At 41.5% G+C, this 15948-nt stretch overlaps 1 protein-coding gene across 1 annotated transcript in view; it reads right to left on the reverse strand.

The window, feature by feature from the left end:
• The window catches only part of KLHL3 (kelch like family member 3), a 108490-nt gene that overhangs the window by 79020 nt on the left and 13522 nt on the right, over positions 1-15948 (reverse strand). The window contains exons 2-3 of the mRNA XM_081090975.1: positions 12637-12756; positions 416-522 (exon numbers count right to left, since the gene is read on the reverse strand). Of these exons, the coding sequence (XP_080947101.1) occupies positions 416-522; positions 12637-12756 (227 nt within the window). The remainder of the gene's footprint in view (positions 1-415; positions 523-12636; positions 12757-15948) is intronic.

Genomic DNA, 15948 nt, shown 5'->3' on the forward strand with positions numbered 1-15948 from the left:
GAGCATTGGGCCAGCCATCAAGAAGCCAAGTTGCACTCATTCTCTGGGTAACCTTGGGCAAGTCCCTTCCCTTCTTTCCACTTCAGTGTTCCCCGTCTGCAAAATGAGAGATCAGAAGGCCTAGAGATGAGCCCAAAAGTTTATGCTTTTCACAAGCCCACATGATTATGATTCATGCCAAAGTATGAGAACTAATGGACTACAGGAATTCTACTCTCTTTGCCTTATGGTAGACAAGGGGCTGCATGCTCAACTGGCCTGGTTGAGATTATATTTTTAACAAGTCCTCCATGGGGCAAAGCACAGTATCTGGCACACTGGTGGGTGTCAGAGCCTACTCTTTCCTCCCTCCCCTCATGCCATCACCCTCAATTTTGTCCCAATTACTGTGGGTTATTGTTTCCCTTCACCATACCTGTGAACATTGCACAGAAGTAGGGGCTGCAGGCTGCCAGGACCACACGGTGAGCTTCTATCTCGACATCTTCTGCCACAATCATCACATCACACAACAGCTTCTTACTGTAAGACACCAGTGAGGGGACAAGATGAATCACAGCACCAACACCCACCCAGGATATTTTTCCTCCCACCCAGATTCCATGCTATCACCATATAAGGCTGTCATAGAGACCTGCCCTATCTTGAGGTAAGCAGGGGGATGGACTCATCAGCTTTTCCAAGTCCCTGATAAGCCTGACATTCATGCTTTCCGAAGGCACACAGAGTGATCCAACTAGTCTGGGGCTGCAAATTCAGAGTTCCTTCATGTGTCTTCACTTCTCTGCTCCCCACTCCATCAGCCTGGACTGAGACAGGAGTATGGCAGCTCAGGGAGCAGTGGGAAAAGCCTAGGGCTGTCAGTCAAGTGACTGAATAAATGTGGAGGGGCCACCAGCAAGAACAAGTATTGACAATTCCCCCAAGAAATCCTCTGCCTGAGTAATACTGTTAAGAGGCCAGCCAGATCTGGAGGACTCACATATTTCTCCTCCCATTCAGATTCAACGCTATCACCAAGAAGACTCTGCCTGCATACTATGCTCCCTAAAGACCCTGCGCAAACACTAGTCATTGCAATTATTAAGAATACTGTAACTACCTTTTTACTTGTCACTGCCACTACACTGTGGACTCTGAAAGGGACATGTCTTAGTAACTCTTAGACACCTGGCTGCATGCCTAGCCCACAGTAGGCCCTACATTTTTACCAAATAAATAAATGAATTTTGAAATGGGTTCAACCCACATTCATAGATAGAATAGATGTTTGGCTACTTTGGAGGCTAAAGGGGTACCATAAAACCCTGTCAACTGAGGAATTTTTCCTCTACCAGCCTTCCAATTTCTTACCATGCCTATTATTAATATCATGGTTAACAACAATGGAGTTATATGTGCCAGACACTGTTCTAAGCACTTTTTTAGATGTATTGCTTTATTTAGTCCTCTACAACCATATGAGGTAGGGCTATTGTTATGCTCCACATTATAAACAAAACTGAGGCGCAGAGAAGTAAGTAACTTTCCCGGATTCACACAGAAAGAGAGCAGTGGAGATAGGCTTTGAATGCAGGCAGCTGAGCCCCAGAACCCATGCTCCTAACGTCTATGGCATCCTGTTACCACTAGTCCCTTTTTTACACTGAAGCACTATAGGTGGGAGGAAGGACAGGCAGGACAAACATATTTCAACTATGATCCATTGGTCACAGTTAATTAGAACACTGTAGTGGATTGAGAAATCTGTCATGACTGGGTTTCATGTGAGAGTGATGAATGTAGTGAATTTACCATGGTTGATAATTAGAAGAGAAGGCACATACTTGTCATCCCTGATGTATCATATTAAACCATTGCCAACTACTAGGACATTAGTCCAGGTTCACTTATCAGAGAAATAGAATCATAAAGCCTGAAAAGGTTGCAGCTGCAAATGGGCTTAGAGAAGTGGCCCAAAGCTACAAAAGCCCGAATCTTAAATCCAGATAGAGTACCACAATGCCTCATCACTGGGCAACACTTGTATGGCAAAAGATAGAAATAGGTTAACTCCAATAAGGAAAAATGGTCAGGAAAGGTTTAACATATGAAATAATGTATCAGTGAGGGGGCTTCTGGAAAGGGTAACAACTCTGAGCATCAGGAGGCAAAACCTGGGGGTGGGGCCTCACCCTGAAGTGGCCAGCAGACCCCTACCTCACACCGCATGTAGAAATTAACTCATAATAAATCAAAGTTCTAAATTTAAGAGCTGAAACTATAAAACTCTTAAAAAGCACAGAGGTATTCATGACTTTGCATAAGAGACCAAAAGGGAACAAAAAACAAACAGATAAATTAGACATCAAAATATACAACTTTTGTGCTTCAAAGGAAACAAGTAAGATATCAAGAAAGTGAAAAGATAACCCACAGGATAAAAGAAAAGTTTTTCAAATCATATATCTGATAAGAGGCTTGTATATAAAATATATAAAGAACTTGAACACTATAACTCAATAACAAGTAAACATAATTTTAAATGGGCAATGGATCTAAAGAGACATTTCTCCAAATAAGATATAAAAATGCCAATGATCACATGAAAAGATGCTCAACATTAGTCATCAGAGAAATGCAAATCAAAACCACAATGAGATACTACCTCACACATACTAGGATGGCTATAATAAAAATAACAAGTATTAGTGAGGATACAGAGAAATTGAAACATTCCTACACCACTGATAGAATTGTAAAATGGTGCAACTGCTTTAAAAAACAGTCTGACAGTTCCTCAAAAGGTTATACATAGAGTTATATGATACAGAAATCTCACTCCTAAGTATATAACCAAGAGAAATGAAAACATACATCCACACAAAAACTTGTACATGAGCTTTCACAGCAGTATTATTCATAATTGCCAAAAGACAAATGTGGTCTATCCATATAATCAAATCTTATGTAGCAATAAAAAGGAATGAAATACTAAGACATATAACATGATAAACCTTGAAAAGGTTATGCTAAGTGAAAGAAACCAGTCACCAAAACCCACATATTGTATGATTCCAAAATGGGCAAATCTATAGAGACAGAAAGTATGTTAGCAATTGCCTAAGGTTGAGGGGAGAGGGGAAGGAGAAAATGGGGGTATTACACAGGATTTGAGGGGGGTGATAAAAATGTTCTAAAAATGATTGATAGATGCATGACTGTGAATATACTAAAATCCATTAAATTGTACACTTTAAATGTGTGAATTATATGGCACACAAATTATATCTTGTTAAAGCTGGTACCAAAAAAGAGAAAGAAATCAATGTGCTAAGATGGTTATTACAAGTTCTAAAGGCATTGTGGCAGATCACAAAAAAAAAAAAAAAAAAAAAGGATGAGGACAAAGAACTGTTTGTAATGGTGAAATGAGAGGTTAGAATTGTCAAGATGACCTAGATCTCCTTTTCAGATCTGGTCAGGGTGTGCTATTCTAAAAAAGACTACATCCCCTCTTGCTAGCTGGATGGTCAAAATCCAAAGAGCCATTAATGCTCTACTGCCCAGAAGCAGCTGCCGGTCTGACCAGAACAGAGCTACAAAGGAGGAAGACTGGGGGGTTACTATGCCAACAGTTCATTCTCCACTATGGAAGTAAAAAGAATAGGAAACTCATGAACTGTGTGATTCATAAATGGCAAAGAACATCTGTGCATACTAAAATAATGTACTAGTAAAACTGAGGGAGGGGAATGTGAAAACGATGCAAGAAATAATCCTAGACCCCTGGAATATCGTGTAACATTTCCTTAGCTTAATCCTGTATGGTGAGATGCTTTACCCAGGTTTTCATCAAAATAAAGTATGCCTCTCTCCAGTTCCCATTAAACTCACACAGATCAATAAAGTCTATCCAGGCCCTTCTGTCAGCCTCATCCATTACACTCTAGTTTTTAAAATGAGCCATTTACTTTCTTTTAATTTTGTTTTATTGCTTAAAGTATTACAAAGAGTAATACATATGTCTCCTTCCCCCCTCCCCCCTGACATTCCCCCGGCCTCCCCTACCCCTCCCCCCCAGTGTCTTATGTCCATAGGTTATGCTTATATGCATGCATACAAGTCCTTTGGTTGATCTCTTACTCCCACCCCTCTCCCCCGCAACCCTCCCCAGCCTTCCCGCTGTAGTTTGAAAGTCTGTTCGAGGCTGCTCTGCCTTAAAATGAGCCATTTAAATACAAAGATCATTCACTTAAATCTCAGTAAAGCACTGGTGTTTTCCAAAACAAATTTCACAAAACAGTCTACATAATAACAATCACCAAAGTGGGTTCTGTAGTCAAACACATGTGGGAAACCCTCACTTAGACAAATTTTTTGCAGGACTTCCCAGAGCCCATATGCATTACGAATCTCAGAGTGGGGCACAGCAGTTTTATATCTCATTTTTCAAACTTATTTGAGTTCCGAGCTCTTTTTTCCCCACACAGCATCTCGAGAAAATGTTCACTGGAAAATGCTAATTTACACAAGAGGAGAGGAAGCAGGACTGTGGGAGGATATTAAATCCAAGTAGATGCTTTTGGGGAAAGATGCAAAAATCTAACTTGCAAAAGAAGTAATAAGAGCATAGCATGATGACTTTAAGTTATTTAAGAAAAAATTTTAAATAATAGTAATGGAAAGTGAAGGGGGAGTCTATGTACATATCTATTCCCTGAGCTCTCCCTTTTAGCAGTGACTAGAGTTGGCTACACCTGGCAAAATAAGGTCTGATGAGAGACCTGGAATTTCTATTTTTTTCAGTTTTATTGAGATATAGTTGAAATATAACACTGTATAAGTTTAAGATATACAATGTAATGATTTAATATACATATGTATTATAAAATGATTACCACAGTCAGGTTGCTAATACAGATATACCGCACACAGCACCTATTTTTTATGGTAAGAAGACTTAAGATGTACTCTCTAAGCAACTTTCAAGCATACAATACAGTATTGCTAACTATAGTCACCATGTTGTACATTAGATTCCCCAGAACTTATTCATTTTATAACTGGAAGTTTGTACCTGTTGACCAACATCTCTCCATTTCCTCCCCCAGAACCCCTCCCCAGGACCCTGACAAACACACACCAATCTACTCTCTGTCTTGTTCAGATTCCACATACAAGTGAGATCATACAGTATTTGTCTTTCTCTGACTTATTTCACTTAGCATAGTGTCCTCAAGATTCATCCATGTTGTTGCAAATGGCAGTTTCCTTCTTTTTTTTTCCTTCAGATATATAACCAGAAGTAGGATTGCTAGATCATATGGTAGTTAAATTTTTAATTTTTTTAATTAAATCTTTATTGTTCAGATTATTACATTTGTTCCTCTTTTTTCCCCCCATAGCTCCCCTCCTCCCAGTTCCCACTCCACCCTCCGCCCTCACTCCCCACGCACTGTCCTCATCCATAGGTGCACGATTTTTGTCCAATCTCTTCCAGCATCACCGCCACTCCTTTCCCCTGCAAGAACAGTCAGTCCATTCCCTTTCTATGTCCCTGATTCTATTATAATCACCAGTTCATTCTGTTCATCAGATTATTTATTCACTTGATTCTTAGATTCACTTGTTGATAGATGTGTATTTGTTGTTCATAATTTGTATCTTTACCTTTTTCTTCTTCCTCTTCTTAAAGGATACCTTTCAGCATTTCATATAATACTGGTTTGGTGGTGATGAACTCCTTTAGCTTTTTATTATCTGTGAAGCTCTTTATCTGACCTTCAATTCTGAATGATAGCTTTGCTGGATAAAGTAATCTTGGTTGTAGGTTCTTGGCATTCATCACTTTGAATATTTCTTGCCACTCCCTTCTGGCCTGCAAAGTTTCTGTTGAGAAATCAGCTGACAGTCGTATGGGTACTCCCTTGTAGGTAACTGACTTTCTTTCTCTTGCTGCTTTTAAGATTCTCTCTTTGTCTTTTGCCCTTGGCATTTTAATTATGATGTGTCTTGGTGTGGTCCTCTTTGGATTCCTTTTGTTTGGGGTTCTCTGGGCTTCCTGGACTTGTAAGTCTATTTCTTTCACCAGGTAGGGAAATTTTTCTGTCATTATTTCTTCAAACAGGTTTTCAATATCTTGGTCTCTCTCTTCTTCTGGCACCCCTATAATTCTGATGTTGGTATGCTTGAAGCTGTCCCAGAGGCTCCTTACACTATCTTTGTATTTTTGTATTCTTTTTTCCTTTTGCTTTTCCGGTTGGGTGTGTTTTGCTTCTTCGTATTTCAAATCTTTGACTTGATTCTTGCAATCCTCTGGTCTGCTGTTGGGAGTCTGTATAATATTCTTTATTTCAGTCCATGTATGCTTAATTTCTAGTTGGTCCTTTATCACAACATCGAGGGTCTCATTAGATTTCTTGTAGGTCTCATTAAGTTTATCGGTGGTTTCTAGAAAATTCTTGAAAAACCTCAAAAGTGTGCTTTTGAACTCTATATCCAGTAGTTTGCTTTCCTCCATTTCTGTCATTTGTGTCCTGTTTCTTTGTCTCAGCATTTTTTATGCTTCGCTGTGTCGATAGAGTGGCTTTCTGTGCTAAGTGTCCTCTAGGGCCCAGTGGCTCAGTCTCCCCAATTACCTGTGGTAGACACTCTTGGTGCACCCCACTGTGCGCTTTGTGCACAGTCTTGTTGTAGTTAAGCCTTGATTGTTGTAGGTAACACTGGGAGGATTTGACCTCCAGGCCAATTGGCTGTGAGAATCAGCTGTGTCTATGGTGGGAGAACTTCTGTGCTAAAGACACCCTTATGGGGCAAGACTTGCTTCAATGGGGCTTTGGTGCTCACTGAGTCTGCCCCCTGAGTTTGTCCCTTATGGATCTGCGGAGTTGTAATTGGATGGTCCCACTCTGACCACTGGGTACACTAGCTCTTTGGATCTAAGGAGGTGCTAATCTTGCCTTTGCCTGAGGCTACCCAGCAGAAGCCAGCTATAAAACAATGCAAGTTGCCCTGGGGCCTTGGGGCAGCTGTAGTTTGTTAAGTAATTTTCAGATTACAAAGGGCTGGGCCTTTCATATGCAAAAGCCTTCGGGCATGGCTTGGGCTTGACGGGGTCCCAGGGGATCAACAGGGTGGGCGGAGCGAGCCGTATGGCTGCTCTCAGTCCTGTCCTCAGAGGCCCCGGCAATCGCTGTGTATGCGCCTCCGAGAGAAAGCTGCCCTCGAGTTCCGACCGATGCCAGACAGTGCCGTTTCTCCCGTATGAGTCTGGGTCCCCAGAGACTCACCCAGAACTGGAGCTCAGAGCCTGAGACTCCCTCCTGATTGGAAAAGACAATCGTGACCTCAGCCTCCAGCCCTCTCCGCATGCACCTCCACCCCTTTGTATTTTACTTCTGCACCGCACCTCCTCTGAGTCTCAGTATGCTTTTCTCTTTCCTTCTAGTTGTAGAATTTCCACTCAGCCAGCCTTCTTGTGGTTCTGGATGATGTCCGTTCCATCTTTTAGTTGTATTTTTGAAGTGGTTGTGCGAGGAAGCAATCTCTGGTGTTTACCTATGCCGCCATCTTGGTTTCTCTTAATTTTTAATTTTTTAAAAAATATTTTTTTATTGATTTCAGAGAGGAAGGGAGAGGGAGAGAAAGATAGAAACATCAATGATGAGAGAATCATTGATGGGCTGCCTCCTGTACACCCCCAATGGGGATTGAGCCCACAACCCTGGCATATGCCCTTGACTGGAATCGGACCTGAGACCCTTCTGTCTGCAGGCCAATGTTCTATCCACTGCGCCAAACCAGCCAGGACTAAATTTTTATTTTTTTAGGAACCAATACTCTTTTCATTAGTAGCTGTACAATTTCCATTCTTAACAACAGTGCACAGTGGTTCTCTTTCTCCACATCCTTGCCATCACTTATCTCCTTTTTTTTTTATAATATTCATTCTAATAGATATAAAATGCTATCTCATTATGGTTTTCATTTGCATTTCGCTGCTAATTAGTGATGTTGGGCCCCTTTCATGTAACTGTTGGTCACCTGGATGTCTTCTTTAGACAAATGTCTATCCAGGTCCTTTGACTAGTTTATAATAGAATATTTCATTTTTTGCTATTGAATTGTATGAGTTCCTTATATATTTTGGATATTAGTCAAATATATGATTTCCCAATATTTTCTCCCATTCTGTAGTTTGCCTTTTCATTTGTTGATGGTTTCCTTTGCTATGCAGAAGCTTTTCATTTTGATGTAGTCCCACTTGTTTATTTTGCTTTTGTTGCTTATGCTTTTGGTGATAAAAAGTCGGTGCCAAAACTAATGACAAGGAGCTTCTTCCCTGTTTCTCTCTAGGAGTTTTATGGTGTCAGGTCTTAACACTTAAGTATTTAATCCATTTTGAGTTAATTTTTGTGAATGGGGTCCAATATCATTCTTTTTCATGTCCAGTTTTCCTAGCACCATTTATTGAAGAGACTATCCTTTACCCATTGAGTAGTCTTAGCTCCTTTGTCAAAAATGAGTTGACCATATATACATGGGTTTATTTCTGGGCTCTCAATTCCATTCCATTGATCTATGTGTCTCTACCATACTGTTCTGATTACTGCAGCATTGCAATACAGTTTAAAATCAGGAAGTGCGATGTCTCCAGCTTTGCTCTTCTTTTACAAGATTGCTTTAGCTATTCAGGATCTTTTGTGGTTCCATACAAGTTTTAGTATTGTTTTTTCTATTTCTATGAAAAATGCCATTGGAATTTTGATAGAGATTACACTGAATCTATAGATGGTTTTGGATAAAGGCATTATAACAATACTAATTCTTCCAATACACGAACACAGAATATATTTTCATTTATGTGTCTTCCTCAATCTCTCTCATCAGTGTCTTATAGTTTTCAGTATACAGATCACTTACCTCCTTGGTTAAATTTATTCCTAAGTATTTATTGGGGATTTTTATGTTGTTGTAAATAGGATTGTTTTCTTTCTTTCTTAGTTTGTTGTTAGTGTATAGAAATACAACTGACTTTGTATGTTGATTTTATATCCTGCAACTTGACCAAATTTATTTATTAGTTCTAACACTTTTTTGGTGGAGTCTTTGGGTTTTTCTATATTCAGACATGTCATCTGCAAACAGAGACAATTTTATTACTTTGGTTTTTATTTCTTTTTCTTGCCTAATTGCTCTGTCTAGCACTTCTAGTACTATGTTCAATAGGATGGTGAGAGTAGTTACCCTTATCTTGCTCTTGACCTCAAAGGAAAAGCTTTCAACCATCCTATATAATAAAATCCTAATATGCAAATCGAGCAAACGGCAGAATGACCAACAGAATGACCGGCTGCTATGACACGCACTGACCACCAGGGGCAAGATGCTCAATGCAGGAGCTGCCCCCTGGTGGTCAGTGCTCCCCCACAGGGGGAGTGCCACTCAGCCAGAAGCCAGGGTCATGGCTGGCAAGCGCAGTGGCGGGGCAGGAGCCTCTTCCACCTCCGCGGCAGCACTAAGGAGCAGCGAGCCAAGCAGTAAGGAGCAGTGAGCAGGTGGGTGGTAAGGAGCGAGGGGTCCTGGACTGCGAGAGGGATTCTGGACTATGAGAGGGATGTCCGACTTCTGGCTTAGGCCTGATTCTCATAGGGAGTGGGCCTAAGCCAGAAGGCAGATATCCCCCGAGGGGTCCCAGACTGTGAGAGGGTGCAAGCCAGGCTGAGGGACTCCCCCACCCAGTGCACAAATTTTGTGCACCAGGCCTCTAGTCGAGTATAATGTTAGCTATGGGTTTGTCATATATGGCTTTTATTATATTAAGAGATGTTCCTTCTATACCCAATTTGTTGGGGTTTTTTCAATCATGAACAGGCATTGAGACATTTTTTCTGCATCTATTGAAAGAATCATATGATTTTTCTATTAATTTGGTTTCTCACATTTACTGATTTACATCCTTCTATCCTAAGGATAAACCCCACTTGATCATGGTATATAATCTTTTTAATGTGCTATTGAAATCAGTTTGCTAGTAATTGTTTTTTATTCCTCACCTAAGGATGTTTTTTTTCCATTGATTTTTTAGAGTGTGGAATGGAGGGAGGGAGGGAGGGAGAGAGAGAGAGAAACATCAATGTGAGAGAGACACATTAATTTGTTGCTCCCGCGTGCACCCGAACTGGGGCCAGGGATCAAAACTGCAATTCAGGTACATGCCCATGACCCTTGGGTGCCTGGGTTGAGACTCTAACCACTTAGCTCACCAACCAGGGCCAGTTTGCTAGCATTCTGTTGAGAATTTTTGCATCACCATTCATCGGGGATATTGACATGTACTTTTATTTTCTTGTACTGTACTTATCTGGCTTTGGTATCAGGATAATTCTAGTCTTGTTAAAAGAAATTTGAGGGTGTTCCCTCCAAGTTTTTGGAAAAGTTTGAGAAGGATTGGCATTAATACTTTGACCGTTTGGTAAAATGCACCAGTGAAATTATCTGGTCATGGGCTTTTCTTTGTTGGGAGATTTTTGGTTATTGATTCAATTTCCTTAATCATGACTGGTCTGTTCAGATTTTCTATTTCTTTTTTTATTCAGTCTTAGAAGGTAGTATGTTTCAAACATTTATCCATTTATTCTAGGTTATCCAATTTGTTGGCACATAATTGTTCATCATGGCCTCTTATGATCAAGTGTCTTTTTGTAGTGTCAGTTGTAATGTCTCTTCTTTTATTTATAACTAGAGGCCTGGTACACAAATTCGTGCATGGGTGGGGTCTCTCAGCCTGGCTAGCAATTGGGGCCAATGGGGGCATCTCACCCAGTCCTGATCGGGGCTGACTGGGGCCAGCTAACCTGGGGGAGGGACCGTGGGGAGTTGGCCGGCCATGGGAGGTTGGCTGTGGGAGAACACTGACCACCAGGGGGCAGCTCCTGCGTGTCATAGCAACCGGTCAACCAGTTGTTTTGTCATTCGGTCGCTTAGGCTTTTATATATATAGATTTTGAGTCCTCTTTCTATTGTCTTGGTTAGTTTAGCTGGGTTTGTGAATTTTGTTGATCTTTTTAAAAAACCAACTCTTAGTTTTATTGACTTTTTTCTATTATCTTTCTAGTCTCTATTTCATTTATCTCTGCTTTAATCTTTATTGTTTTCTTTCTTCTGCTAACTTGAGGCTTAGTTTTTTCTTCTTTTTCTAATCCCATAGGGTGTAAAGTTAGGTTGTTTATTTGGAAACCTGAAATCTTAAATTAGACAAAGGGAAAAAGGCAACTCAAGGGAACAACATGAAGAACTTCAATAGAGCCTAGGGAACACAAAACAAATTCTTCAGTGACAAGAGAACCATACACATAGGCACAAACATCAGCATTACCTACTGCCAAAGACAAATATGAACACAGCTTCCAGGAAATTTGGCAGGATGCCTAATAAAACTTGAGCAATAGGGCATAAGATAAATTTAATTTAACTTGGTTTTTATGCCAAAGACTGGGCCCTGCAAAAGGGAAAAATGAGGACACAAATATAGAATCAGATAGAACTTTTTTAAAAAGTAGTTCAACCCCTTACTCAACAAACATATCTTCAGCTATATATGCTTATGCTCATGTCATTTTCTCTGCTTGGAAGACTTTTTCCTATCCATTTGTCATTTAACTCTTACTTGTCCTTCAAAATTTACCTCAAGCATCATCCCCTTTAAGAAGTGTTCTCCAAATTTGCAGTTTGGCATACTTGCTTCCATAGCACCCTTTAAGAAACAAATAATTATTGCACACCTACTATCTGGCAGGTACCTGGTGCATTCTTCCTTCACAAAACACCTTTTTGTACTACAGAATATAATTTTCATTGACCTATTAATTTATTTAACTTTTTGCCCCCACTCACCTATCGCAGAGCCTAGCTACTGCCTCAGTTCCTATGAAGTACTAGGTGCTAGACAGCACAAAGATTCAGAAGTTGCCGCTGCCTGAGGAAACTCATGAGCTACATAGAAAAGAGGAAATAAACAATTACAGTTCACAACAGGATGAATAATGGCATGGGCAAAAGAAGCTTCTGTGTTCTCTAGAAAGGAAGAGATTGTGTGCACAAGCTTTGTACAAAAAAAGCATGTCCAGTGTCCTGAACCTGTCTTGCAACAAGCTCATCAAACATGCACACTGGCTTTTAGCTCAGTGAGGATGAGTGCATTCGCATTTCATTTATTTCTTTATAGAGTTAAATTGCATTTTAGAAGCTAGGTATTTTTCCATTCATGTGGCTAACAAGCTAAGTTCAGACCAAGAAATAAGAGGGAGGCCAAAAGAAAATGCATGGCATCCACAATCTTTAATCTGCAATTGTGTGTAGGTGTTATAATCATTCTATTATTGGGCTTCAAGTAGCTGGTTCAGTTGGAAACCAAGTCCAGGAACAGAATTTCTGTAACCATAAAGGATTTCTCCCCTGTGATTAAGTACTAAAATGATAGGTGTTAAATTCAAAGGAAAGAGAGAGATCTCTGAAAGACATCTGCCATGTGACAGAGAGTGGGTGGGGAAGAGTCAGAATTCACTAGGAGGTAGTGTCCTAACTTAATAGAACCTGATAACGCTCACCAGGCAAGGTGCTTCCAAAAGGGCACAGGCAAAATAGGAAATGTACCTCCTCAGTTCATTCATAACCTTGAACGCCTTCCCCATGTGGGCAGGATTGACAGTGATAGTCCTCTGGTTCTTCTCATCATCCCCAGCCTGTATCGGGGACAGGGAGCTCAGCTTGATGCTGTGAACAGGAAGGGAGTGGGAGGGGGGAAAAAGAGGATCACATGTTGATAAACCCATTCACCCAACTGCCACAAGTGCATGCATTTGCCCACCCACCAGGGGCATCCCTGTCAGCCTGTTCTCTTAACCATAGACCCAACAGGGAAGAAATGCATTGGGTCAGGCATTTCTGCAGGATCTTCCAATGCAAAGTGCATTCCTCTGGTGGAAGATGGGTCCTAGCTCAGCTTATTCCACCAAGCACTTCTGTGACTTTGTGGGAGTGCTTAATTTCCATCTCTCCAGATGGGGAAATTGAGGGGAAATTAAGCACTAAACCATTCAATTCATAGGAATGTTTGTTCATTCAACAAACATCTAATGGAGCCTACTGTGTGCCAGGCACTGTATTGAAATTTAAGGGAAACACAATAAACAAGAAACAGACCCTGCTCTCACAAAATTTTGAGTTCGGCAGAGGAGAAAGCCAAGTAAACATTTAACCATTGTATCTTAAGTATTATAATTTGACTAGAGGTCTGGTGCATGAAATTCATGCACTTGGGGGATCCCTCAGCCCAGCCTGTGCCCTCTCACAGTCCGGGAGCCCTCCGGGGATGTCTAACTGACAGACATCCTTAGGGCTGCTGCATCACCATTGTGCTCACCAGCCATGAGCCCGGCTCAGGGCTTCTGGCTGAGTGGCACTCCTCCTGTAGGAGCACACTGACCACCAGGGGGCAGCTCCTACATTGAGCGTCTGCCCCCTGGTGGTCAGTGCACATCAAAGCGACCGGTCGTTCTGTCATTTGGTCAATTTGCATATTAGCCTTTTATCATATAGAATAAGAGTTACAGAAACACACAATTGGGGAAAAGGAAGACATATGTAATACTTTAAACAATAAAAAAAGGGTTACAGAAACACAAAGGATGGGCAACTATCCCAATGCTGGTATGTTGAGGGGAAAACTTTGTAGAAGCTGAGCAAGAGCATACATTAACCAGGTAAAAAGGAAGATGGAAAGTATTCGGACAGAGAGAGCAGTATGCACAGAGACCTGGAGAAAAACTCAAGTGTGTTCAGTAAAACCAGAGGAGAGTTTCAAGGAAAAAAAGGTTATTAGACTGAACAGTCTTGTGTCATATAAGCAAAGCTAAGGAGTTTAGATTTCATTCTGAAACCATGAGAAGGCATCAAAAGGTTTTAAGCAGAGAAGTGGGGCAGGAAGCAGGTGAACATATTTGTGCTTCAGAAAGATCACATTGGCTACAGTATAGAGCAGTGATGGCGAACCTATGACATGCGTGTCAGAGGTGGCACGCGAACTCATTTTTTTGGTTGATTTTTCTTTGTTAAATGGCATTTAAATATATGAAATAAATATCAAAAATATAAATCTTTGTTTTACTATGGTTGCAAATATCAAAAAATTTCTATATGTGACAAGGCACCAGAGTTAAGTTAGGGTTTTTCAAAATGCTGACACGCTGAGCTCAAAAGGTTCTCCATCACTGGTATAGAGAATGGTGTCACAAGTGAAAGCTTTTGGGAAATCATAATCCAAAAAAAAGACAAGAGATTGCAATTTGTTATGAAAAGAAAGGCTATCTATGTGAGCTAAATGAGCAGATGGTTCTAGCAAGTCACTCATAATCTCAAAGCCACCTGTCCCAGACAAAACATTTAAATCCTTGTGGAATCCCACCCAGAATCCCAACTACTCCTAAGCAACATTTCTAAACTTTATGGGGGCTGGAAAGAATCAAAAGAATGAGTAAGGAAAGGACTTTCTCCCCAGATTAATGAAACTACTTAGCTCCATGGTCAAGTCTGGAACCTTGGAGTTACCTGTTTGGACAAGGCTAAGTTTAGCTTTGCTAGTAGGAAAACAGAACCTTCTCCACTTGAATAGATTTAGGGACCCACAGTTTACTCCAACTCTAAGACAACAACAGTACTTTCTTTTGCCTTTCCCTTTGCCTCTGTCCATGCTACCACCCAGCTCTGAAAACTCTTGAGAGGACAACCAAGATGGCGGCATAGCTAAACACCTTAACTTGCTGCCACACACAACAACATTAAAACTACAACTAAAAGACAAAATGAATATCATCCGGAACCATGGGAAGGCTGGCTGAGTGGAAATTCTACAACTAGAAAGAAAGAGAAAAGCACATTGAAGTAGGTAGGAGGTGCAGAGGTGCGGAAGTGCAGAGGTACGGAGGCACACCCAAAAGGGGCTGGCAGCTGGGTACACTATTGTTTTTTTCAATCGGGAGGGAGATACAAGCTCCTGACTGCTCTGAACTCCAGTTTCAGGTGAGAATCTGGGGACCCAGACTCATACGGAGAGAAACTGGACTGTCTGGCATTGGGCCGGAACGTGAGGGCAGCTTTCTCACAGAGGTGCTTGCAGCAGTCATTGTTCCTGCATGGGGCCACGGGACACTGAGACCCAGGGACCTATCCAGGCAGGGCTGACAGGCAACCATTGCTGTTCGCTCCGCCCTGGTGATTCCCTGAGACCCCACTCAATTTACAACCCCACCCAAGCTGTGCAGAGGCTTTTGCATATGAATGGCCTGGCCTTTCTCTGCCTAAAAACCTGTCAAACTGCAGCTGGGTCAGAGAACCCCAGAGCTTCTAAAAGAAGGCCTAAGGCTCATCAGCAGCCTGCATTGATTCACAGCTGTGCCTCATCTGGGCACCTCCAAACCCCCAACAAAGAGGAGTAATCTGCAGATCTCTCTATAGCTCCTGCTGGGTGGACTCAGGCAGTGACTGACTTTGCACCTCCTTGGAGATCCAAGAGCCAGTGTACACAGGGGTCAGAGTGAGACCATCCAGATTACAACTCTTTACATCCATAAGAGACACACTCAGGGGGCAGACTCAGTGAGTGCCAAAGCCCCACTGAAGCAAGTCCTGCCCCATAAGGATGTCTCCAGCACAGAAGTTCTCCCATTGTAGACACAACTGGTCCTCAAAGCCAATTGGCCTGGAGATCAATTCCTTCCAATGATACCAATAGCAATCAAGGCTTAACTACAACAAGAATGTGCACAAAGCCCACAATGGGGTGCACCAAGAGTGTCCACCTCAGGTAATTAGGGAGGCTAAGCCACTGGGCCCTATAGAACACCTAACACACAAAGCCACTCTATCAACACAAAGAAGCAGCCAAAATGTGGAGACAAAGAAACAGGT

The sequence above is a fragment of the Myotis nattereri genome (genome assembly GCF_964212035.1).
Source record: "Myotis nattereri genome assembly, chromosome: 5".
In the NCBI taxonomy this organism is placed as follows: domain Eukaryota; kingdom Metazoa; phylum Chordata; class Mammalia; order Chiroptera; family Vespertilionidae; genus Myotis; species Myotis nattereri.